Source organism: Myotis yumanensis, unplaced genomic scaffold (assembly GCF_028538775.1).
Source record: "Myotis yumanensis isolate MYYU_CA2020_CCGP unplaced genomic scaffold, mMyoYum1.0.hap1 SCAF_15, whole genome shotgun sequence".
NCBI classification, from domain to species: Eukaryota; Metazoa; Chordata; class Mammalia; order Chiroptera; family Vespertilionidae; genus Myotis; species Myotis yumanensis.
In genome coordinates, this window is record NW_027223766.1 from 42,000,730 (window position 1) to 42,025,290 (window position 24,561).

General features: G+C 43.3%; 1 protein-coding gene across 5 annotated transcripts in view; it reads left to right on the forward strand.

The window, feature by feature from the left end:
* The window catches only part of SNX31 (sorting nexin 31), a 41,462-nt gene extending 25,985 nt beyond the window's left edge, over positions 1–15,477 (forward strand). For 3 of the 5 annotated variants that reach the window (XM_070391834.1, XM_070391839.1, XM_070391838.1), the window contains 4 exons: positions 1,669–1,782; positions 4,633–4,710; positions 11,310–11,366; positions 14,404–15,477. In XM_070391834.1, the coding sequence (XP_070247935.1) occupies positions 1,669–1,782; positions 4,633–4,710; positions 11,310–11,366; positions 14,404–14,499 (345 nt within the window). In that variant the 3' untranslated portion in view covers positions 14,500–15,477. The remainder of the gene's footprint in view (positions 1–1,668; positions 1,783–4,632; positions 4,711–11,309; positions 11,367–14,403) is intronic. The other 2 variants (XM_070391836.1, XM_070391837.1) reach the window with 2 other exon arrangements.
* Positions 15,478–24,561: the final 9,084 nt, after the last annotated feature.

The following is a 24,561-nucleotide window of genomic DNA, read 5'->3' on the forward strand; positions in this document are numbered from 1 at the left end:
GTAGTTTCTGTTGCTATGGCTTTAAGGTTATTGATCTTTTATTTCTATTATTGTATTTTTCATCTCCAAAAGTTCCATATAGGTCATTTTCACATCTCCATTTTTTTTTCCTTGTCATTCTATGTTTTTCTCTAAATTCTTGAGTGTGTGGAATATATTTAAAGTAACTGTTTTAATATTGTTGTCTACTAATTCCATGATTTCTGTAACTTCTGAGTCTGTTTCTACTGATTGATTTTTCTCCTGTTTGCACAGCATACTTTTCTCCTATTTTGTAAGCCAGGTAATTTTTTATGGTGTGCTGAACATTGTGAATTTGCATTGTCGAATGCTGGATTTTATGGTATTCCTTTAAAGAGTAATTAGACTTTGTTCTGGCATGCAATTAAGTTCCTTGGGATTGGTTTTTAAATTAATTCATTATAAGCTTGCTTTTAAGCTCTCTTAAGGTAGGTCAAGAACAGTCTTGAGGGCTAATTTAATCCTTTACGCATTAGCTGTCAGTCATTCTTCGGACTCTCCCAGTGTTTTGTTTATTATGGTCTCCCTGCTCTGGTTGATAGAAACACAAACCCATTTCCAGCCCAATTTGTGAGCTCCTAGATTTGTTCAGCCTACAGCTTTTCAGTGGCTCTTCCCCAGCCTCTCATGCACAGATGTGCATGAGCATCGGTACACCCCATACATGCACATTATCATTATTCAGCCAAAGATTTGAAATGAGCTCTCTGGAGCTTTTTCTCTGTATAAAGAAAGCCCTTGTCTTTGGTCGTCTGCCCCACAAATGCTAACCTGGACTTCTTCAAATGTCTCTCTCTTCTCCTCAACTCAGCATGACCTCTGGGCTCTCTTTGGGTTCTCCCTCCTTACGCCGCCTCCTGGAAAGTCCTCCAGGTAGTAAGCTGGGTAGTTGTAGGGCTCACCTCACTGGTTATTATTCTCCCTCACTTAACAGTTCTGTGTTGTCTGTCATTCAACGTCAGAAAACAGCTGTTTCCCAGTTCAGTTTTTACATTGATGCTGTCAGACCAATATTTCTACAATATAAAGATAATTGTATTATTGCATAGCTTTTAAAATCTTTTAATAAATGCCTGTTGCCCTGACGATCAAGTCCAGACTCCTTAATTTAGCTTATAAAACCTGGAACAGTTAGGGTTGTTAGGTGGCAAGCAATAGAAAACAACACTGTGGCTCTAGTGAAAAAGGGACTTTTTGGAGGGATACGGGAACCCACTGATTTAAAGGAAAGGATGAAACGGAGGCTTAGGAAAGTCAGGAGCCACAGGAGCTTAGGGTTCCTAGGGATTCTTTATCAGGGCCTCCTCCTTGGTCGCTCTGCTGTGGAACTAAATGAGGGGCACAGAGAGTATTTGTTCAAGTGGTCTGAGTTTGGGTCACGTGACACCCCTCAGGGAGGCAGCGTTCCCTGATAGTCCCATCTACATAGCCACAGTGGATGAGAGATGGCTTTCCCAAGGGAATATGAGGCTCCATCACTAGGAGAAAGAAGGATGGATGCTGTAGAGCAAAAATCGGGGAGAATAACAACAAATGAGGATCTGCCCTTGCCTACTCTCTAAGCCTCTTCTCTCACCCCCCACTTGCCTTGCAGCCTGTGCCACTTAAACTTCTATCAAATATCAAATAATGTCTTTTCCTCTGTAGGGGACTCTGCTGGATATGGATGGGCCCCAGCGAACCCTCAACCAGAACCTGGAGCTCCGATTCCAGTACAGCGAGGAGAGTCGCTGGCAGTGGTTCGTCCTTTACACCAAACAGGTGAGTTCTCGGGAGGAGCAAGAAACCTGTGCTGAGATGCCCTCTTACTTGCTGGGGTGGACACAGCACATCACCCTAACCCTTGCTAATTACCAGAGTATGCTACGCACTCTCTTTTAGGGCTGTAACACTCTTTTTTAAAAAATTTTGTTTTCTTTTGCTAGTCAACACAGCCTTCATATCTATACTAATAAAAGGATAATATGCTAATTAGACTGGGTTGACCAGACATCTTCCAGACGTCCGACTTCCTTCCGGACAAAGTCACAGTGGCAGGGCCGAGGCAGAGGCGGTTAGGGACAATCAGGCTGGCAGGGGAGAAAGCAGCTAGGGTGCAATCAGGCTGGCAGGAGAGGGCAGTTGGGGGCGATCAGGCCGGCAGGCAGAGGTAGTTAGGGGCAATCAGGCTGTTAGGCAGAGGCAGTTAGGGGTAATCAGGCCAGCAGGCAGGCGAGCGGTTAGGAACCAGTGGTCCTGGATTGTGAGAGGAATGTCCAACTGCCAGTTTAGGCCAGATCCTGCAGGATCCAGCAGTCGGACATCCCTGAGGGGTCCCAGATTGGAGAGGGTGCAGGCCAGGCTGAAGGACACCCTCGCCCCCGACCCCATGCATGAATTTCGTGCACCAGGCCTCTAGTCAATTATAAATGAATTTAGTTACCATACAGGGGTGGGGAACCTTTTTTCCTGCCAAGGACCATTTGGATATTTATAACGTTATTCACGGGCCATACAAAATTATCAACTTAAAAATTAGCCTGCTGTATTTGGTTAAACATCTAATTAACTCACCTCTAATGCCTTGGCAGGGCCAGACGGCCTGCAGACCAGATGTTCCTGACCCCTGACTAACAGTGGCTTAAAGCAGAGGTCAGTGAGCTTTTTCTCAAAGGGCCAGATGGTAAATATTTTAGGTTTTGAGGTTCATTTGGTCTCTGTTGCAACTACTCAATAGTATGAAACATTCTTAGGGAAAAGATAGGATGTTTGCTGAGGCAAGATTTGCAGTCACTGGGAGAGACAGAGAGAGATTTTGGTAGGGAAACCACGCTTCCTCCCCTAGAATGCTAAGTGCAATAGTTAAATATTTTTATGGTCTTTTAATCTAGGCTGTAGCAAATGAGCTTAAACCGCTATAGAGAGGGGTGATAAACATTTAAAGGACTCCTAGCGAGGTCTTATTCCTTCGGAGTGTGGGTTTATTGATGTGCACCAGGGACTGCTTTTGCAAAAGGCAGAAATGTGGCTCATGTGCCTTAACCTGTAACTAACTACAAATGAGGGTTTTGGTTCAAATCTCCTTTAAGTCCTTAAACAAAAGCTCAGTCCCTTTATATGCAATAAACCTCACCTGGTGTACAGCAGAGCCCTAACCTACATATCGATGTACGTTGTATAGTAGTATGGAATCGGTCCGGACCTGGGGGGCTCCGGTAAGCATCCTTCCTGGCTGCATCAGCTCAGGGGGTGCTGTTGAGCCATTCCACACCCTGATTTTGTGTAGGTTACACATGTGCACAGATAAACAGGGTTAGTCCTTACCAAAACCAGGAATGGTCTTCTTATTCGTGGCAGTGCCTTTCTTCCCTCTTCCCACGTTTCTCTCCTTTAAAATCAAATGAATTCCCATCATGCTCCACAGTCCTGCAGGACTTCAGGTTATTCCCTCTAAGGAGCCCACTCTCCTTCTGAGTATTTCTATGAACTATCCTTCCAGAGTTTTCTACAGGGGCTGCTACCCTAACCTGAGTTTTCTTTCTTTTCCTCCTCTCTATCAGCCCCCCAACCCCCACCCCAAGTAGAGTGACCATCCTTGAGCACAAACTAATACTAAGACCCTATAACCTCAAACTTGGGGCTTCGTCTGTCTCAAACCTTGGTAGGACCAAAAGAAAAGAGAGCAAGCAGAGAACTGAGAGCAGGACAAGAGAGAAAAAGGGTTAGTGGGAAAGGAGCAAGTGGGAAAATCACAAGGAACCTTGCATTTGGCAAATAGGGGTGAGGAGCCTGTAACCAGGAAACCCCGGCTTTTGTGCAACACGATATGTAACGTGTGTCTTGGACTAATCGTGATAAGCCAACAGCAAAGCCCCAGGTGACACTGGGGACAGGTGTCAGTGTTGAAAGTGAATGATGAAAGATACCAGAAAAATAAGGAAGTGGAGAAAAACAACTAATTTTTTTTAGTTCAGTAAAAGCCATTAGGTGCTAATGTATTCTTTGAAAGAGACAGGTTGCTATTTATGCCTCCTGCTATGCATACAGTTAACTATAAGATTGACCAACTTCAGCTCATTTGGTTACAATAAAAAGTAGTTTTTACTATTTGTTGATTGTAAAAACACGAGATGCTTACAAAGTAATAGGAAAAATGGGATGTGAGGGGTAAGTTTTAAGAGGGAAAATGATTAGTAATGAGATCCTGGCCATTTTTTTGCCGGTCTTTTAAAAAATGTACTCTAAATAGATCCACTATTGAGAAAATTTTTTGTTACATGTTAATTACATCTTATGCAAATTCATGGAAGTTAAGAAAGAAACATAAACTCGCACTTTTGAAGGGCAGAGCTCAAAACCTGCTGGGTGGTGTGAGGTGGGAAGGAAGAGGAGAAAGATCTCTTTCACTGGGAGACTCCTTTCTTTCTGGGTTTCTTTTTTTTAAAAAATATATTTTATTGATTTTTTACAGAGAGGAAGGGAGAGAGAGAGTTAGAAACATCGATGAGAGAGAAACATCGATCAGCTGCCTCCTGCACACTCCCCTGGAATCGAACCTGGGACTTTTCAGTCTGCAGGCCGACACTCTATCCACTGAGCCAAACCGGTTTCAGCTCTTTCTGGGTTTCTTAGGCTTTTTTGCTGAGCAGCTGCTTGAAAAAAATGATCTCAGAAAAGATGGCAAAGCGAGCTGCGGAGAACCCCGAAATGGTAAGTGCTCTTCTCTGTGTGTATTTTTCCCTTTAAGTTCCAACCATCTGCTGACACTAAACAAGGCTGATCCCTGGGCCTGGAGAGAGGACTTGAGCAGTGAGCTCCTCTGCCTTCTGGTGGGCTCATTCTTTAAGAATTCAAGCCGTTTTTCCAACAAGAATCATCCTTGGGTGGCTGAGAGCTCTCTAACCCTCTACACCAGGGGTGGGGAACCTTTTTTTTTCAGCCAAGGGCCATTTGGATATTTATATCATCATTCACAGGCCATACAAAATTATCCACTTAAAAAATGAGCCTGCTATATTTGGTCAAACATTTAATGAACTCACCCTTAACGCCTTGGCAGGGCCAGACCAAATGATTTGATGGCCCTTATTGCAGGCCGGACAGTCCCCATCCCTGCTCGACGCTGAATCCTGTTTTTCTGCCTTCTCCATAAAAGCTACACGATAAAGTCAGGGTCTTGAGCGGCCTGTGACACAGCAGCAATGACCCTATAGGAGCTCTGCAGTTTTGTCCCTAGAAAGAACCCCAGCCTCCTGACACTTCCCCTGCGCCAAGTTAAAATGCCTGTAGCAGTCGGGAGAAGACATCAAGTAAACAAGCTCTGAAGCCTATAATATTTCTCAATGTGAAATTAAACGTTGTTTTGCAAGTTTATTAAAGGCCTCACATCTCATTGAAAGGGCTGGCTGAAAAAAGGCTCCCTGAGATAGAGTTGCTTTTCTACTTGTTTTGTCACAGTATGAGATAAGGATGCCCCTAATAAGACAGGATAGTTTGATTTTTTTTAAGTGTTTACAAATACCAGTGCCTGGTTGACATTTATAAACAAAAGACAATTCTTTTGCAGGATATCACCCCGACCTTTAAAAATACAACAGAGAGCATTTGGAAATGTTTTCTAATGTTTTCATTTCAATGTAATCTTTCATAAGAGGATGGGTGACACCTTCAGTTTAATCTTGCTCTTTCTTGACTGAAGATTTTTTTCTAAGAAAATAGTTTCATTTTACCTTTATTTCTCTTTCAAAGTTGAAAATGTTTTCCCAGGGAAAATAAAATGTACTTGCCTATTGGTGTTTAAACAATTCAAAATGTACTGGAGCAGCAAAGCAAAGCAATAAAAGAATCAAGGATGCTCTTTTGAAAAGAGTAATAAAATCGAACCCTTTAGGCTCCAATTATTATGTATGTAAAAAGGAGAAGAAGAAAAAGAAAATTAACTGAAGTAGTCCTATTAAAAGGGACAAGTGCCCTCAAGTGTAGTTGAATAAAATGTTAGCTACTTGATGCCAAGGAAATAGTTGTACAATGACTAGCTAAAGAGTTTGCTCAATAATAGGAGAAGGTAGTCATCTATTTAAAGTTTTCAAAAAAAAAAAGCAACCACACTCACTACATTCCTTAGAGCTACACACAAATGGAAATGTACAGTTTATCCCTATGGCTGATCACAAAATCAGCATATTAGCCAGTATTAATATTGCTTTACCCAAATACTCCAGTTTTATTGCCATAGACTTTTTTATCTTATTTTATTTTTTTGTTCTTAAAAAGACACGTTAAGACCCTTCCTCTTGAAAATTGGGTTTTTAAGAAGATGTTGTAGGGATAGTCCACATTTCAATCTGGAATGTCAGCTACAAATCCCTGGGAAGAATGGGACCCTGGTGGGGAAAAATCAGATTAGCTGTTTGAACTTCAGCTGACTCTGGGCCTCCTCTCCAAGTACAATTGATGAGAACAAGTCATGTTGTGGCTTAAAGGAGCCATATAAATGTATGACTGCTGGGGTGGCCTGTGGACATGATGGAGGGGGGCAAACCAAGAGGTGGGGGGAGAGTGAGGGACATCTATAATAGTGTCAGCAGTAAAAAATAAATAAAAAATGATAAATGTATGACTGTGAAATTCACTGCCACATAAAGTTTAAACTGATGCATATCGCCTAAAGAAGGTTCATATAGACCAGGATACAGAGACATCTATTTTGCAAGGCAGAATAGATTCCGAGATTTTAAAAAAATCCTCACCCCAGGATATGTTTTTATTGATTGGAGAGAGTGAGAGAGAGAGAGAGAGAGAGGAAGGGAAGAGAGATAGATATTGATGTGAGAAAGGAACATCGATCGGTTGCCACCTATACATGCCCCAACAGGGGATCAAACTGGAAACCCAAGTATGTGCCCTGAAGGGGAATGGAACCAAAACCTTTTTGGTGGCAAATAAACGAGGCATGCGGCCTGCCGGCCGGCCAAGTTTGACATGCTTGGGACGCTCCAACCAACTGAGCCACCTGTGCCAGGGTGATTCCAAGATTTGGATAATCATGAAGAATCTGGGGAGGGAGAGATAAACTGAGGAAACTGTAACCAAATGAGCCCATGAATAAAGCAGATGGTCCCTGGATGCATATTAAACAGCACTGTTGTGTCCCAGTAAGAAAAAAGGAGAAAAGAAAAAATGCAGTGCCAATGTAAAGTTAATTGGCTTAGTTAGCTTTAGGCAGTGCTTTCAAAGGTAGATTTGAAACATTTATGAAGAGACCATTAAAATTTTAAGTCAAACAAATGTGCTAAAGAAAAATGTCAATAGTCAATAATAAAAAAGTCATGTTAAACTCTTAAAGGCAGTATTAACTGCAAACCAGAAGGAATTAAAAAATGCAATTACACTAATGCCTAAAGAAATTTTGTTAATATTTGCTACTTTTAGCTAGGACAGAATTATAAGGATTATTTTATTTGAAAATAGAGTATATTAGGAATAGGTTTGGCTACGTATCACAAAAAAACCCCAAACAAGTATCATTAGCAAAAGAAAAGTTTGTTTCTCTCTCATCCAAAAGAGGCTCAGAGGTAGGCAGTCCAGGCTGATACGGTGGCTCCATGATTTCACCAGAGACCTTTCTGCTCGGCCTTCTTCAGTGGCTTTCACCTCACGCTCAAGATGGCTGCTAGAGCTCCGGTCATCACCTCCACATTCTAGGCAACAAGTCTAGAAGGACCTATCTCTTCTCTTTAAGACTTCATCTTAGAAGTCCCCCACAGAATTCTGCTTACAGCTCATTGGCCAAGAGTTAGTCACACCTCAGGCCCACACCTGGGTGCAAGGGAGCTGGGTTATTTAGTCGTTTTGTAGGGTATGTTGTTGTTTCTCAGGTGTTATTACTGTCAACACAAGGTCCCTGCCACCAAATCGAACGCCAGCAGGACTCCCCAATCTGGGGGGCAGAAAGAGGAGAAACTTTATTTAGATGAAGAGTTTGCAAACTAAGGAAATGCAGGTTCCAGTGGAAACTGAAAGTGCTCTCCACCAAAGCAAAGGGGAGGCCAGTCCTGGTCCCTGTTGGTTCATTTTTATGCAAATGAGGGACCTAAATGTGCACAGTTTGATTGGCCCAAATAGCACTGTTCTGATTGGCCAGAACTGTACATACAGATTGGTTATTATGGAGCCTCTCTGATCGGTTGTTAAGGATGCAAATGAGGATATAGCTGCACAGCTCCAATTGGACAGGGCAGGTCTCAGCTCATTGGTCAAAATATGATTCCAGGAACTCCTTCGTAAGCGTAGGCTCAGACTGCAGAAAATGCAGCGCAGGAGACTTGGTGACTCAGTCTGTGGCTTTTCCCTAATGTGCAGTATGTGTATTAGCTTCTGTAAACAATGACTCCTAGACTCTGATTATGACTGTGAGCCCAATTAATCGCAAGGAGTCCTTCTCAACAGATATATTCCTTCTCACATCCCACATTACTAAGAAAGAAGGACAGAATGGATAATGGAGTAAGCTACCAGCAAATATAAAATGTATGAAAGACACCAAGAAAAGGAAACATGTGTTTTATGCAGTAGAGGTATTCCTAAGGAGTTTCTCAATTTTGTGTATTGAACCATAATCTGAATACATGAGCGGTATCAGGAATACACTGATGAATAATTTTCTGAATTAAAAACAGGCCCGGCTGGCATTGCTCAGTGGTTGGTTGAGCATCAACCTAAGAACCAGGAGGTCCCAGTTCAATTCCCGACCAGGGCACATGCTCGAGTGTGGGCTCAATCCCCAGTGTGGGGTGTGCAGGAGGCAGCCAATCAATGATTCTCTCTCATCATTGATGTTTCTATCTCTCTCTCCCTCTCACTTCCTCTCTGAAATCAATAAAAATATATATTTTTTTTAAAAAAAAGAAATAAAAAACATTGCCCTGGCCAATGTGGCCCCGTTGTTTGGAGCATCATCCTATACACCCACGAAAGGTAGCTGGTTCGATTCCTGGTCGGACACATACCTGGGTTATGGGTTAAATCCGCAGTCATGGCACGGGTGGCAGGCAGCCGATGGATGTTTCTCTCTATCTCTCCCTTTCTCTCTCCAAAATCAACTTTTTAAAATATCCTGAAACACATTTCATAATTGTAATAATCCATAGATTGTCTTATTAGTTTGTTCACTTTGAAGTGCGTCCGACTCTCTGAATTGGTTTTCTGAGACATGGCAGAGAATAAGATGGCCTTCTGCTTCCTGCTTGCCTCATGCTTCTCACCCCCTCCCAAACTCCCATCACATATGCACTGTTTTTCTCTCCACTTCGCTTTCATCCTGGGTAAGATCAGACCATGTAAAAGGCTGCCGGGCTCCCAGATGGGAGCTTTGAAGTGTGTTCCTGGCAGGTGGTAATGCACTAGGGGCGGCGCTGTCTGATGTCGCAGCAATGCCAGCCTTTGAATTGCTCATCCAGTTCAGAAGACAGAAGTACAGACATGTTGCAGTGGCAGTGAGAAGGGCCTGAACATACAGAGGACCGAGTTTTAGAGAGCCAGGGGGAAGAATGATGCCGGAGTAAGTGGTTAGATTGTTAATAGAAACTACTCTGTTGATGAAGGAGAAAGTGCAGGAATACTGCCTTATGAAAAAGAATTAGCTTCCCCCCCCCTCAACTTTATTCCTTCTAGGATGTAAAATATTTAAAGCCTTATTGAAACAAGGAAATAGATTACATCAGAAATCGCTTCACATCTGTAGTGGGTTCTACTTTAGTTATTTTTACCTAGGGAGGGGGAGGGGAATGAGACTAGGAGAGAGAACAATTCTGAGTTTTCCCCCAACTCTGTAGTTCTTTGCCCAAGATTATTTACAAGCTATGATGTAATGTTGTAAAAGAATAATCATAATAGTAAAACACATAAAACGTCAGAGCATTAATTTCTCATTTCTGAAACTTGATAACTGATTTTTTTAAATTGCTGAAATAGGCCTCAAATATATGAACTTTCTATTAACCATACTAACCTAAGTCCTATGCATATTTCAAAGCAATATATTTTACAACAAAATTAAGTTAACCATAGTTAACAAATAATGTTCTTTTGTGGTGTCAATGTTATTTATCCCACTTAATTGGAAATGTCTTGCTCTATACTCTCATGAATAATGAGCAATAACAAACAACTTAATTAAATCACCCCTCATCCTATCCTTTCTGAATGCCTGTGTTTGCCATGCAGTGGTTAGAAACTGAGGATTTAGCATCAAGGAGTTTATTTGTTGGAGGAGAAAGGCAATTAGTAAAGAGACAATTACAGTTACTGAGTGATGAGCTGAGACATGCACACCATTGTTTCATAGTAATTCTCCTCTTTTCCTATGAGCCTAAGAACTCTTTCTCCCAGGCGCTGGCTTTACCCTCCCAGGTTCATTCTTCACTCTCTTCCAACCTTTCCACGCTCTGGAGACTGACTTTTGTGTACTGTGACCTTGTCCTCTGATCTCCGACCTTAGATCATGCTCACCATTGGGGAAACCCAGGGAGAGTGGAGGGTGGGAGAAAAGTGAGATTGGGGATTTATTTCTCCACTCTGTCCTCCTGAATCTCCGCCATTGGCACAGCCCTGTACAAAGGTCACGCTTCTGTGGGTGGCCTCTCCTGTCTGCTACTCCCCTTCCAGTACCACCTGCTCTCATTGTCCCTTCAGGCCTAGAGGGGGGAAGAATCACCCCCACACCCTAGTCCCTGGGGACTCCAACATCCCTCCATTGATTCACTTTAATCCTGCCCACACCTCCATTAAATAGTTCCTCTTGAAAACTGTCCTCAATCACCCCAAGGTGCCATCTGTATTCTGCTCGGACCCTGACTGCTACATTGAGTTTACCTTACGAACTTGAGGTAGATTCAAGTGTCTTGAACTTCAGTCTGATTCTTCCCTTGACTAATGGTGCCTTTTGATTAATCAGAGCTCCCTTTGGCTTTGATTCAGCATATGGATTGGAGCTCCGTGAATTATTTCAGAATTAGCAGTTCATTTTATTTTGGGTGAAGACCCTTTAGAATCTGTGTTAAATCGCAATATCCATAGGCAACTACCAATGTTAAAAATCAAGCTTCACTTAACTTTTGGCAACTCAATTACTGTATCACGTAGACACTTGCAAATAAAGAGGGAATTTGCAGATAACAAGTAGGTGTGCCTGCCAGCCTTCGGGGCCTTTAAGAGGATTATGGTGGAAGCGGGAATGTGCTGGTTAAATAGGTTATTTGGGTGCTTGCTTCTCCAGGCTGCACTGACCGACATTTTCCTAATCTCTTTAGCAGATTGAAGTTCCGGAACAAGGCAAAAGTAAAAAATACCACATTCAACAAAGCCAGGTCTGTGAGTAAAATTATGTAACTGATACATTATAAATCTGATAAATCTGCCATTTTCCCCCTTTAAATAACCAAAGTCATTCTACTTTTAATAATAAGCCAGAATTCTTCTTTTCAGAAGCTCTTCCATGTAGGTTAGGCCAAGAAGTATAGCCTGTTTATTGTTGGCGACCACTGCTCCAAAGGTTTCCTTAAACCAGTGGTCGCCAACCTTTCGGACCTCATGGACCACCAGTGGCCCATGGACCACTGGTTGGCGACCGCTGGATTAACACATTCATCCTCACCACCATCTTGTAAATCAGAGAGATTAAATGACTTGCCCCAGGTTGCACAGTAATCAGTGGTGGAAAGAAGAAGGCATCTGACTCCAGAGCTGTGCCCGTAACTACTTTTGCTAACTCTTTCTTTCTAAGTTCAAATCCTACAGTAGATGAATGAAATAAAGGTGACCTCTTTGTAACATTTGAATGGAATTTATTATTGGTCCAACTCCTGTCACATGGTCTGCTATGTACATAAAAAATATTTAGTATAGCTTGGCCAGCTTGGCTCAGTGGTTGAGTGTCGACCTATGGACCAGGAGGTCACAGTTGGGTTCCCATGTCTGATTGAGGGCTCGATCTCCAGTGGGGGACGTGCAGGAGGCAGACAATCAATTATTCTCTCTCTTCATTGATATTTCTATCTCTCCCTCACCCTTCCTCACTGAAATCAATAAAAACATACTTTAAAAAATACGTAGTATATAGGGATGGTATTCATAAATATATAAGGTCCTTTCTTGAGTGAATAAGCCCAGAAAATTGAAAACAGATGAAATGCAAAGCTTTTGCTCTTTTATAATAACTAGAGGCCTGGTGCATGAATTCGTGCACGGGTGGGGTCCCTTGGCCTGGCTGGCGATTGGGGCTGATCGGGGCTTCTCACCCAGTCCTGATCAGGGATGGCTGGTGGGGGTCGGGGGAGTGTAGGGGCCACAGAGGTTGGCCGGCTGCCAGGGGTGGGGGGGAGGGGCCATGGGAGGTTGGCTGTGGGAGCACACTGACCACCAAGGGCAGCTCCTGTGTTGAATATTTGCCCCCTGGTGGTCAGTGCACGTCATAGAGACCAGTCGGCCAGTCATTCAGGTCGTTCCAGTTATTTGGTCATAACAGTCGCTTAGGCTTTTATATATATAGATTTCTGGCTGCTTAGACCAGAGACATGAGATGAGAACTCCACCACTTACTGTGTGTCTCCATGCAAAAAAAAAAAAAAAAATGTGTACAGGGGCTCCAGAGGTACTTACTAAAGTGAAGACTCCTGGGGCTCACCCCAAAAGATTGATGCAATAGATCTGGGGTAGGGGCCCTGCATCAGAGTGAATAACAAGCACTTCAGTGGGAAACGCTGCACCAAGCTTCAATTCCTTTAACTGTAGAATGTACGGGGTAATCCATTTCAGCACCATAGTAACAGTGTAGAGCCATGGTTCTCAGCCTTGGCTGCACATCAGCATCACCAGGGGATATGTAAAAACCAATGATGGCTGGCTGGGGCCTGGCAACAGAATTTTTAAAAGTTCTCAGATGGTCTAATGTACAGCCAGGACTGGAACCATTGCTCTAGGATAGTGGTTCTCAAAGTGTGGTCCCTGGACCAGGGGCATCAGCATCCCTTGGGTATTTACTAGAAATTCCAATTCTCAGGCCCCACACCTGCTGGACCTGAAACCCTGGGCCTGGGGACCAGCGACCTGAGTTTAGCAAACCCTGCAATTCAGTCTGATGCATGTTCAGATTTGAGAGCCACTGTCCTAGAACAATAGGCAACACCACACACAGCACAACTGCGATCAACATTGATGCTAATTCAGTTATCCTCTCAGATGAACAGCAGTGCCAACAGGCAAACCAAACCTCCTTCAGGCTCTGGGCAGGGCCAGCATGGGAAGGGGGCCTGGTGTCCCACCATACTGAATTCCAACCTATTTTAGCAAACCTTTCTCTTTTCTTCTTCCTTGTTATTGTTTATTTATTTATAAATTTTTATTAAAGTATAGCTGGCATACAATAGTATATTACTCTCAGGACTATAGCATAATGATTAGACATTATAGCAAACCTTTCTATAGAGCTGATTCTGAGCCAGGCACTGTTATAATTACTTTCCATATATAATCTATTTAGTCATCGTAACAGCCCAGGTACTCTTATTATTATCCTTAGTTTTTAAAAATTGATTGATTGATTTTAGAGAGGCGGGGGAAGGAGAGAGAAAGAAAGATTTGTTGTTCCACTTTTTTATGCATTCATTGGTTGATTCTTGTATGTGCTCTGACCGGGGATCAAACCTGCAACTTTGGCATATCGGACGATGCGCTAACTAACTGAGCACCTGGCCAGGGCTTATTATCCTTGGTTTATAGCTGAGAGAACTGAAAACACACAAGAAGGTTAAGTAACTGGCCCAAGGTCACACAGTTGGTAAATGATGGAGCCCATGTTCAAACCCAAGGTCCAAACCCAAGTTTATTCCTTTAACCACTTGGCCTCATAGAAAACAAATTTCAGCTGATCTGCCATTGAGGTGCCAGTATTTATTTCACCGGGGCCAAAGCATATTCTCCATGGCCCCTGTCTTTGAGATTTCATAAATATTGAAGGCTGATTTCTCACTCATTAAAGGTTTATAGCAATCAGAACCTCCTAAATTGTATAGTAAAGATTTGGGGTGAAGTTAAAAGTTGAAAGTCACATGGCTCTAATTAATGATGCAATAAATATGAAGGGGAAAAGACAAGAGAGGCAGATTCAAGTGTTTCCTGGAAACATTCCAGTGCCTAGGGTTGGTCTGAAAAGGGCTACCTTGACATACCAGCAGGGGGCGCTCTCAGCCCTAAGTGTAGCTTCTAAAACCTTAGAATAACCATTGCTTAAACTGATGTAACTTTCTGTTGCCTTTTAAATATGAAAATCCTTGACTTTGTTATTGTTGTTATGGAAATTATTTTCCTCCCATATATATATTTCTGACCTCTCTGTTTACTTCACAGCAGAAAGACTACTCTAGTTTTCTACCAAGAACAAGCAAGATTAAGACAGCTGAAGGTCAGTGTGTTTCAGGGACCCCAGAGGAAGAAGATCTTTGAAGAGAAAGTCTCAATTTCTAAAATGTCTTCTAAGGCTGTGTTGACCGTGCTTAAGCTTTGAAAGTGAGCTTCCTACCCTACCATCAATAAAAGAAATTTGACCCCTTCCTATTTTTGTGATATTAAGATGGACCCTCTTCATCAAGACTACTTCAGAACTTTGTTAAACTCAAGATGAAAAAGAAATGCGAGCCAAAGCTATCCTGTTTGTTTTCATGACTCATAAATGACAAGTGGCAAATCCAAATCAATTAGTAAGAAGCTTGTTCTTTCCTCCATTCCCCTAAAATAGACGTTTACCTGGCTCCGTGACTTCTTTTATATGTTCTGACACGACACGAATGAAAGGCTCAGCAGAAAGCGCTATAAATGCATTTAGAATGAAGTTCTGAAGATGACTCATCAGCTGAGGAAAAGGTGGCTCTAAGAAATGGAATCATTGAAAAAGAAATTTGGACTTTACTGGTGTGTCCACAGCATCAGAGCAAGGAGAGGAGGAAATATTGATTTGTTTCCTTACGTAATTCTGAGCCTACTACTGTGGGTGTTACTCACAGTAATACAGAGTTCTCTATTTCTCCACTCTTGTCATTGTATTCTGCCCTTAGAATACTAAATTCAGTTCAGTGGTCATCATGCTATTTTGATTATTTTTATTTTGGAAAGCAATGGGTACCAGTATCAGATACCTTATAAGTCTCTTAGCTTTACAAATCCGTATACTTAGTCATTAGATTTTTCCTTATCCAGTTTCAGTTTATGATGATAATTAAGGTAATATATATAGAATTATGACCCCAATAAGGAAGAAGGACAGAAGAATCTATGAAATGTAATTAGATGAAGTGTAATATTCTGATGTTCTTTTCTAACTAGGTTGTGTAATTAATGATGCAATAAATATGAAATATATTCCAGTGAATATAGAATTTACTGATGGAAATTCCCCGAATAATAATTTTGAAATATAGAATCTATTAAAGCCCATAGTATTTACAAAGCAATGCCTCTAGCCATAACTTCTAGTACCATAAAGTTTCATATTTCTGTTTTAGACTGCAGTAGGAAATTTTGGAAGGGGGCATCAACATCCCACATTGTCCATGGTAAGTGTATTAAGGGGTTAGAATACATTTTTAGATGAAAACGGAAACTTATCTACTATTTGGCTAACTTAAGAATAGTCGAAGCCTATTTCTCCTTTTTTTCTAAAAAAAATGTATTTCTTTATTGATTTCAGAGAGGAAGAGAGAAGGAGAGAGAGATAGAAACATCAATGATGAGAGAGAATCATTGATTGGTTGCCTCCTGCACACCCACTACTGGGGATTGAGCCCGCAACCCAGGTATGTGCCCTTGGCCGGAATCAAACCTGGTACCCTTCAGTCCGCAGGCTGACGCTCTATCCACTGAGCCAAGCTGGCTAGGGAGAAGCCTGTTTTTTTTAATAGCAAACACCTACTCTGTGTAAGGGACTATTGTAGACACTAGGAATGTAAAGAAAAATTGAATGGGGGGTGGTGAGAAGATGCATATATTAGGTTGAACTATATGCACTTGCTGTTGTGGAGGCCAAAAATAATTGACTGTTGTCAATTTGTTATGTTTCAACTTGACACATAAGAGTGAGGAATCCCAGGCAGCGTGAAGTAGGGGTCCGATGTGGAGTATGGGCCTGTGTGTGAAGGGAATTTGGGGATGGTCAAGAAAGCCCAAGGGGAACACGGACTTTGAAGAAAGAGTGGAGGCAGAGTCGGGGCACACACAGAAAGGGAAGAGATGGAGAATGAGCCGCTTCGTGCTAGCAGTTTTAGGCTCAGGGAGCAGTCCAGAGAGAATGCTATGAGGAAGAGGGATCAGTGTGCATGCGAAGGCAGCAGCCTCGTCACATAAGTCAAGCAGTTTATCCCTTATTTGAGGGTGGCAGGCACAGAAGCATGGTATTTGTTAATTTTTTTTTAACACGTAGAGATGATCATCAATATATATCAGAATGTGGGAAGAAAATACAAGTAATGAAGGGCATTCACAGTATATTCTCTGAAGGATAAAGGAACTGGGATAGTAGAAAACAATTCAAAATTTACTTTGCAAAATGGCACGTTCTGTTCTTAACAGTTCTGTGAGAGAAGAAGGGCCATTAGCCTCTTTCGGGATTACTGGGCCTGTTTTCACCTAGGGCCGTGGTCAGCAAACTGCGGCTCGCGAGCCACATGCGGCTCTTTGGCCCCTTGAGTGTGGCTCTTCCACAAAATATCACATGCGGGCACGCATGTACAGTGCGATTGAAACTTCGTGGCCCATGCGCAGAAGTTGGTATTTTGTGGAAGAGCCACACACAAAGGGCCAAAGAGCCGCATGTGACTCGAGAGCCGCAGTTTGCAGACCACTGAGGGGAGTTGGTGGGTTGAAATCACTTCTGGGTCAACACCTATCATTATTGGGAAAAAAGTCTGAACTCCCACTGCCGGAGTGGCTTTCCCTGCTGCAGGCCGTGGGAGAAGACCCCATTACCCCTCCCCGTGAGGACCTCAGTCTTCAGGTGGTGTTGCTGGGGCGTGACCTTCCCGACAGCACAGAAGACCTCAGGCAGCGCATGACCTTTATAAAGGTAGGCAACTCTGGCCCTAGCCGATTTGGCTCAGTGGGTAGAGCATCTGCCTGCAGACCAAAGAGTCCCAGGTTTGATTCTGGTCAAGGGCACATACCCTGGTTGCAGGCTCCTCCCCGGCCCGGGCCCTGGTCCGGGCGTGTGCAGGAGGCAACCAATCGATGTGTTTCTCTCACATCGATGTTTCTCTCTGTCTTTCCCTCTCTCTCCCACTCTCCCTAAAAATCAACGGAAAAATATCCTCAGTGGAAAAATAATTTAACAACATAAAATTAAAATAACAATAATAAAAAGGTAGGCAACTCTTGAAATCCTTCAAGTCACTTCTAAGGGGTGTGGCACGGCTTGGGAAATTACCAATATAGCCTTCAGTCTATAGATTCGCTCCTCATTACCCCTGCAAAACGGTCCCCCGTCAGCCAGATTTTCTCCGGATACATTTACATGCACCAGTATCACTGCTCCCACATCTTCCAGACATGTATCTGTTTCTACTGCTGCTCATACTCCTAAAATAAACTGGCATAAGCTCTCGGCCCATAGACAAACACACTTGAGTTTGAAAATCTCACAAGAATCATAATGAGAATGAAGGGCAGAGCTGAGTAAATTGTGGTGAGGCCCAAGGCCTGAGCTCTTTGGGTCCTGTGGCAGGAAGCCCATGCAGGCTTTGTGTGAGGACCTGACATGCTCGCCAAAGCCAGGTCTCGGTCTAGGTCAGTATGCGCTAAGCTTATGGCTTGCACACATCCCCCCACGGAGGATGGGCAAGCAAATTTTATGTTCCATATCTAAGTTAGAAATCACCTTGATTTCACCCTTAAGGTAAATTTGAGAAGAGCTAAGGGATCTTAATTTGTGGAAAACCAAACAGGTGCCAAGCCTTGGTGAGAAAATAGCGGCCAAATTGATCCTACAATACAAAACACAACAAAACTCAGCAAAGGAGACCGCTCCACTTTTCTGGATGCTTCTCGGTCATCCCTCCTCCTGCAGTGTGTGGTCAGTGGTCCACCGGGCTGCTGAGGACTCGGGATGGCGGGAAATGGAAGGAAAAGAACTTCCCTCCTTTATTACACTGGTCTCAATCCTATCATCAGTGATCCCAGGAAATAAAAAATGTTAAGAAATTTGGTGTAATTTTTAAAATATGTTTTTATTGATTTCAGAGAGAGGGAAAGAGATAGAAGCATCAATGATGAGAGAGAACCATTAATTGGCTACCTCCTGAACGCCCTCTACTGGAGATTGAGCCAACAACCTGGACACGTGCCCTAGCTGGGAATCGAACCAGTGACCGTCTGGTTCATAGGTTTGACACTTACCCACTGAGCCACACCGGTGGGGCAGAAGTTAGGTGTATTTTGATGGCTCTCATCACCCCAAAATAAGATGTGCTGAGTTAACTTACAAAAAGTATGGGATGGGTAACTGATAATCCCTTATAAAATGGCTTTTAATCCTTATATTTGTAGTCCTCCACCCTCACACACACACACTTTATTTTTTTCTGTGTTAATCTTTTGTTATTTTTAAAATACTTATTGTTAAAGTATTATATATCACACACTCTACTGAGGTATAATTGCACTTGGCATATAAATTACTTTCTAATAGTTATTTGTTGTATTCTTTGTTATTGTTGTTGTATTCTTAAGAAGTAAGTCATTTGTATAACGATTTTCCAGGCAAGAAAAATTAGAGCTTTAGGAAAAGTACATGGTGAACTTGGGTCTTGGTGTAGCCCTCCCTAGCCCAGGTCTTTTCTGTAGGGGAAAGTCTGTAGCTCACCATATGGGCTTTGCTTGTGTAACATCTTGGAAAAGGCTAGACATTCAGTTGATTTAAAGGCACTGCCACTAGGGCTTTTGCACTGTTCTCGCGCCGAATGTGGTTTCTCTCCTGGAAAATGGGAACACAGAGTTGGCTGTGTTTCCTAACGGGATTTCCATCTGTCCCCCTGAGCACATACTGCGATGCAGCAGTTGTCTGGGGTGGAGACGCCGGAGCAGCAGGCTGAAAATGGTACGTGTGAGTTGGCTTGGCTGTGCACACGCGCGCTCTGATTCTCCCTGGGAACTGGGCCCTGCAGAATCTCTGGGGCGCCCCAGTCCTTTGGAACAGGGTCCCGTGTGCAGAGGAAGAGATGATGCAAATCTGCTGTTTCTGGATCCCCGTCAAGGGAAGCGCAGAAATTGATTTTCGGCAGAACAAGAATGACGAGTAAAGCGAGTGAAATGGCAGTTATGCAACATGCACGTTGCAAAAGGCAACCACTGGAAGACAAGTTCTAATCAAAACTCAGTTAGCTGTAGAGCTGATTTGCAGACTTTGCTCCGCAATAGCTGGTGGAGCATCACGCTTTCAGGAGGCACGAGGCCAGCAAGTCCACCTCCTGTGCAGAAGGAAAGCAGATCCACGGCCCAGCCCCTGGAGAGCACCAGGTTAAGGGAGAAAATAAGAAGATTGTATTTCAGAGTTTATTTTCTCGTCTCAACTGAATATCGCATGATAGCGGTTACACCTAAGATTCTTGCAGGTAACTGGATTTCCATCAATTGTGTATGTAAGCATTGCTAGTCTTTTGCAATTAACTGTGGGTTGCTTCCCCTTTTTCTTGCCTCATCTCCTCTTTTCCCTTTGTCAAAATTAAAGCCGGTGACATGTAGTCTGGGGATCACAATGAAGATAGGCTGAGACCTTAGACAGCGAATTATCTGTAGAAAGGCCCTAAAACCTTACAGCCCTATTGCAAACTCCCTTACCTTGGACTTGAAAAACAAAATCCTCCTGGATTATTGACAAAACAAACAAACAGACAAAAAACAAAACTAAAAGCAACTGACTCCATTTTTTAAAATGTGCCTTGTAAGCTTGGAAGATAGATTGTAAAATACATTTCTCAGGTTTTTCAAAAAAAAACATGATCATTTCTAAGTCTGTTCTCATTCTGTTTGCCGTAAAACAAATGCATAGACTAAGAGCAATTTGCATTACTTACTCACTCCCCCACCCCCATAAAAATGTAAAAAAAATGTCTGTATTGTTGGTCGGGAGTTTTAGGTTCAAAAGTTGGATTAGTCCAGTGTATTTGCAGACAATAGTTTCAGAGTGGCATAGCCGTGGCCTGTATCTTGACTTAGGCATCACAGTTTTGTAAAGGCTTCCCTGCCTGAACCCAGCCTCTCACTGGTCACCTTTAAAGGCTTTGCAAAGCAATGTATTTGCTTCAAACTTTGCAAAAGGTATCCCCTTACTAATGATCAGTTACTTAGCTTTTAGAATGGAAGGTTAATCAGGGCTAGTCCCTCTATACAATATTTTGTCTAATATACATGTCAAAATCTGTGCAGGTTCTGGCATCCTATCTAATAAAGACAGAATATGCAAATTGACTGTCACACCGTCACAAAGATGGTGGCGCCCAGTCCCCTCAGCCCCACTGGAGTCCCACAGTCCTTTCAGCCCAGCCGGGGGAGGGGGGTAAGGGGGCGGCAGGCGCATGGTGTGGCCGGACCCACCCTCAGCCCCATAACCGCCCAGGGCTGCCCGAGGCTCAGGTAACCAGGGCCGGCCGAGGCTTGCGCTGCCGGCAGTGGCAGCAGCAGAGGTGTGATGGGGGTTTCACCTTCCCCTGTGGCCAGGTCGCCTCTGGCCCCTGAGGGCTCCCAGACTGTGAGAGGGGGCAGGCCGGGCTGAGGGACCCCTCTCCCGTACATGAATTTTCATGCACCGGGCCTCTAGTAAGTGGATAAGTGTGAAGAAAAACAACAAATGGGTATTGCAGTGAGGATCCAAGTTCTTCTTTCCAGGGATCCAGCTGTGATCTTGGTAACTCTGCAAACGCAAGGCGATCTAAGATGCTTATTTTGCAATTAACAAAGGGAGAGGGGTTTTGCTTGAATGCTTAATTCCTAGTTGTGCTGGTTGCTGAAGGAAAATATGATTCTTTAAGTCTAAGTCTTCAAAGTTTCCCCTTAGTTTTTCAAATACAATGCTGGCACACACACATACACACTTTATCCTCCCCCTGACCCCCACTCCCCACCCTCAGTGGTTTAATTATTTAAACTGTTGGAGAACCAAAATGAATCTAACTCTGGTGCAGATAAATATATGCCACTTGTCTCATACCCTGAGACTTACTCATTTAATGGTTCTGCCTTGAGATCCCACTGCGTTAAGAAACACCTGATTCACACTAGTTCTGTGTGAGATGGGGCATCTGTGCAAAACACTTTCGGAGCATGTCTCCCTCTGATGGTCATTCATTAGTACTACAAAAAACCCATGCCTTCTGGGATAAAACCAGAGCTTAACAACAACAACAGCAAGTGCCCTTTCCTTTGCATGTACGTATGCTTTTTTAAAAAACACCTCCCCATTCCAACACAGGCCTTTTATACAGTGACAACTGGTTACACTGAGATGACTTCTAGATCATTTTGAGTCTCTTCTGATGAGCATTTAATTATGTTTTTGAAAGTCTTTTCTGCATTTTCAGAATATATAATCCAATATAGCCAAAATCCTTCTTTTCCTTATGCACAAGAAAACCTCCTAAAAGAAAATCCTACCCCAAGCAAATGCTTTCTGTCATCCATCCATCCATCCATCCATCCATCCATCCATCCACTCATTTAGTTGTATCTAATAGAGTGATCCTGAACCCTGGCTGTGCACCAGAATTCCCTGAGAAGCTTTAAAAAATACAAATACTGGGCTATATTGTACTTTCAAACAATTCTTACTTGGTCTTGACTAGGGCCTGGGTGTTGGTATTTTTAAGTCCTGTGTTGCTTGGAATGTGCTGCCAGAGTTGAGAACTGCTAATCACCTACTATGTGCCATTCATTGTGGTAAGTGCTAAGGATGTAATGGCAGGGATACAGCTTGGCTGCACTGACCTTCTGACATCGCCATTTCCCGGGCCACACAGATTGCCCCCTCTGTCTGGAACATTTCCCTTGTCCATCGCATAATTAACTCCTCATCCTTTGCCATCTCAGATGTTCTGGTATTCCTTACTCAAAGACATTGCTGCCCTTCCATTTAGATTAAGTCCCCTATTTTGGAATATTCTTTACCTTCCTAGCATCTCTTCTCTTTTCCTCCATAGCACTCATCTCAGTTGTAATCACAGGTATTCCCTCCCATTGGAACGCTCACAATCAGAACTCAGCACCAACTAGATTTCAGTAATGAGGAAGAAGAGGCAGATTTACCTGCAGGGAAAGGAGTTTAAGCTTCAGGGTCCTTGTGGTGGGCTGAATAACATCCCCTCCAAGATGTCCATGATCCCCCAGAGCCAGTGACTGTGTGATCTTGCACAATAAAAAGGACTTTGCAGATGTGATTCAGTTAAAGACCTTGAGATGGAGATAATATTCTGGATTATCCAGGTGTGTCCAATATGATCCAAGGGTACTTATGAGGAAGCAGGAGGGTCAAAATGAGAGAAGATGCGAGGACAGAAGCAGAGGTAGAAAGAAACTGCTACGCTGCTGGTTTTGAAGACGGAGGAAGGCATCCCGTGCCAAGGAGTGTGGGCAGCCTCTGTGGTTCTCAACCTTCTGGCCCTTTAAATACAGCTCCTCATGTTGTGACCCAACCATAAAATTATTTTCGTTGCTACTTCATAACTGTAATGTTGCTACTGTTATGAATCGTAATGTAAATATCTGATATGCAGGATGGTCTTAGGCGACCCCTGTGAAAGGGTCGTTCGACCGCCAAAGGGGTCGAGACCCACAGGTTGAGAACCGCTGCAGATGGCGGAGGTAAGGCAATGGATTCCCCCTAGAGCTTCCAGGTTTTACCCCGGTGAGACTCCGTTGGACTTCTGACCTCCTGAACCGCAAGAGAATTAATTGGTGTTGTTTTCCGTCTTTAAGGTTGTGGTCGTTTGTTACAGCGACACGAGGGAACTGATACAGCCTCCCTTAGGCAAGCCCCTTCCAAGAGCCTGGAAGGGACTCTGGGAGTGTGTTCACAGGGTCCAATGAAATTGCAAAATTAAAATGTTTTCACTGCAATTGATGAAGGTGGCTGTCTCTTCACTCAGGCGTCTCAAAGACACTCCTCTCCTTCGGGTGAGTAGCGTGGAGGAGCTGCGGACATTCTGGGGCTCTGGCGAAGCATAAGTGCAGCTGGGGAGACTTTGGTTAGTGGGACAAGATGCTGCGGTTCACGGTCACTTCCACGAGGTGCTAACTTACTGCTGGGGTGTGGGAGTGGCTTCCGTAAACACTCCTCACGCCCATCATGCTCACGTCCCCAGGTGTGGTGATATGAAGGAGTCACAAGATATGTGTAGCATGCAATTCATTCCCTTCATCTCATCAAAGAAAAAAGCTGTCTGCATAGTCCCTACATTTTTCAGATCAAACAAAAACAGTACTTCATGAAGAAGGACAGGAGAGATACATGTAAACAGAAGTAGTGAATAGACTCTCAGGTTGTTTAATAGACCAATTAATGAAGAAGAGTGAATTGTTTGAACGCTTTGGGAAAAGGTTGAAATTCTTGGCTGATCTGACATAATGAACAGGCATCAATGAAAATATTATAAACTTGACACACAACCGCAAGGTCGTCCGTGACAAGTTGATTTATACATGTCATCAACTAGAAGAAGAATATTTATGATTAGCCGCTCACTGCACAAGAACAGGTGGAATGCCCTGAAATCTTACAGTTCTTACATGAAAGAAATTTGATAGAGGTTTTCTCAAATTTGACAATAATCCTAAAGAGTTACATGACATTTTCAAGAACACACTGTTAGACTGAATAACAGCCCTTGAATGGGTGGGCATGAGGGTGGCATGGGTGGGCAAGCATGCCAGAATTCAGGGGAGGGATGGCCACTCTGCAGAGGGAAGCCTTCTTGGCGGTAGGACGTATTTTCAGTAAACGAACTCCCACCCCCCAGTACCCCCATTTTTAGTTTTGGCTGTACACCTGTATGTTGCATTTAGTCTGGAAATCCTAAAAAAAAATGGAATGTAAATATTTAAACCGTTTTTGAAAAAAATAAAAACTCAAGGTGCTATTTTAGAGTTAGAGCACTCCGCCATTAGTTGCTATTACTAATATACCTATTTGGGTTATAGGGAAGGCTTACCTAGCGGCCAGCAATTGTTCATTGACGCCTATAGATCTTCATACAACTGACCTTGCCTGGGAAGCCTTCATTCAGCTGAGCGGGTGGGATGTATATTTAGAAAAGCACGTGAAAGTTGCAAAATGCCCCCGGGCTCAGATCGGAACAAACATTTTTTAGGTTGCCTTCCCCTTCTCTCAGGCCGCAGTTTAGGTACTTTGCTTAATATTCAGAAGAGACTGAGTTTCCGATTGAGAGCCGGCCGAGCCGCCGTGCGCGCCGTCCGCCGCCAGGGGGCGCGCGGCCGCCGCCGCGTGAGGCCGCTCTGCCCCGACGGGCTCCGCTG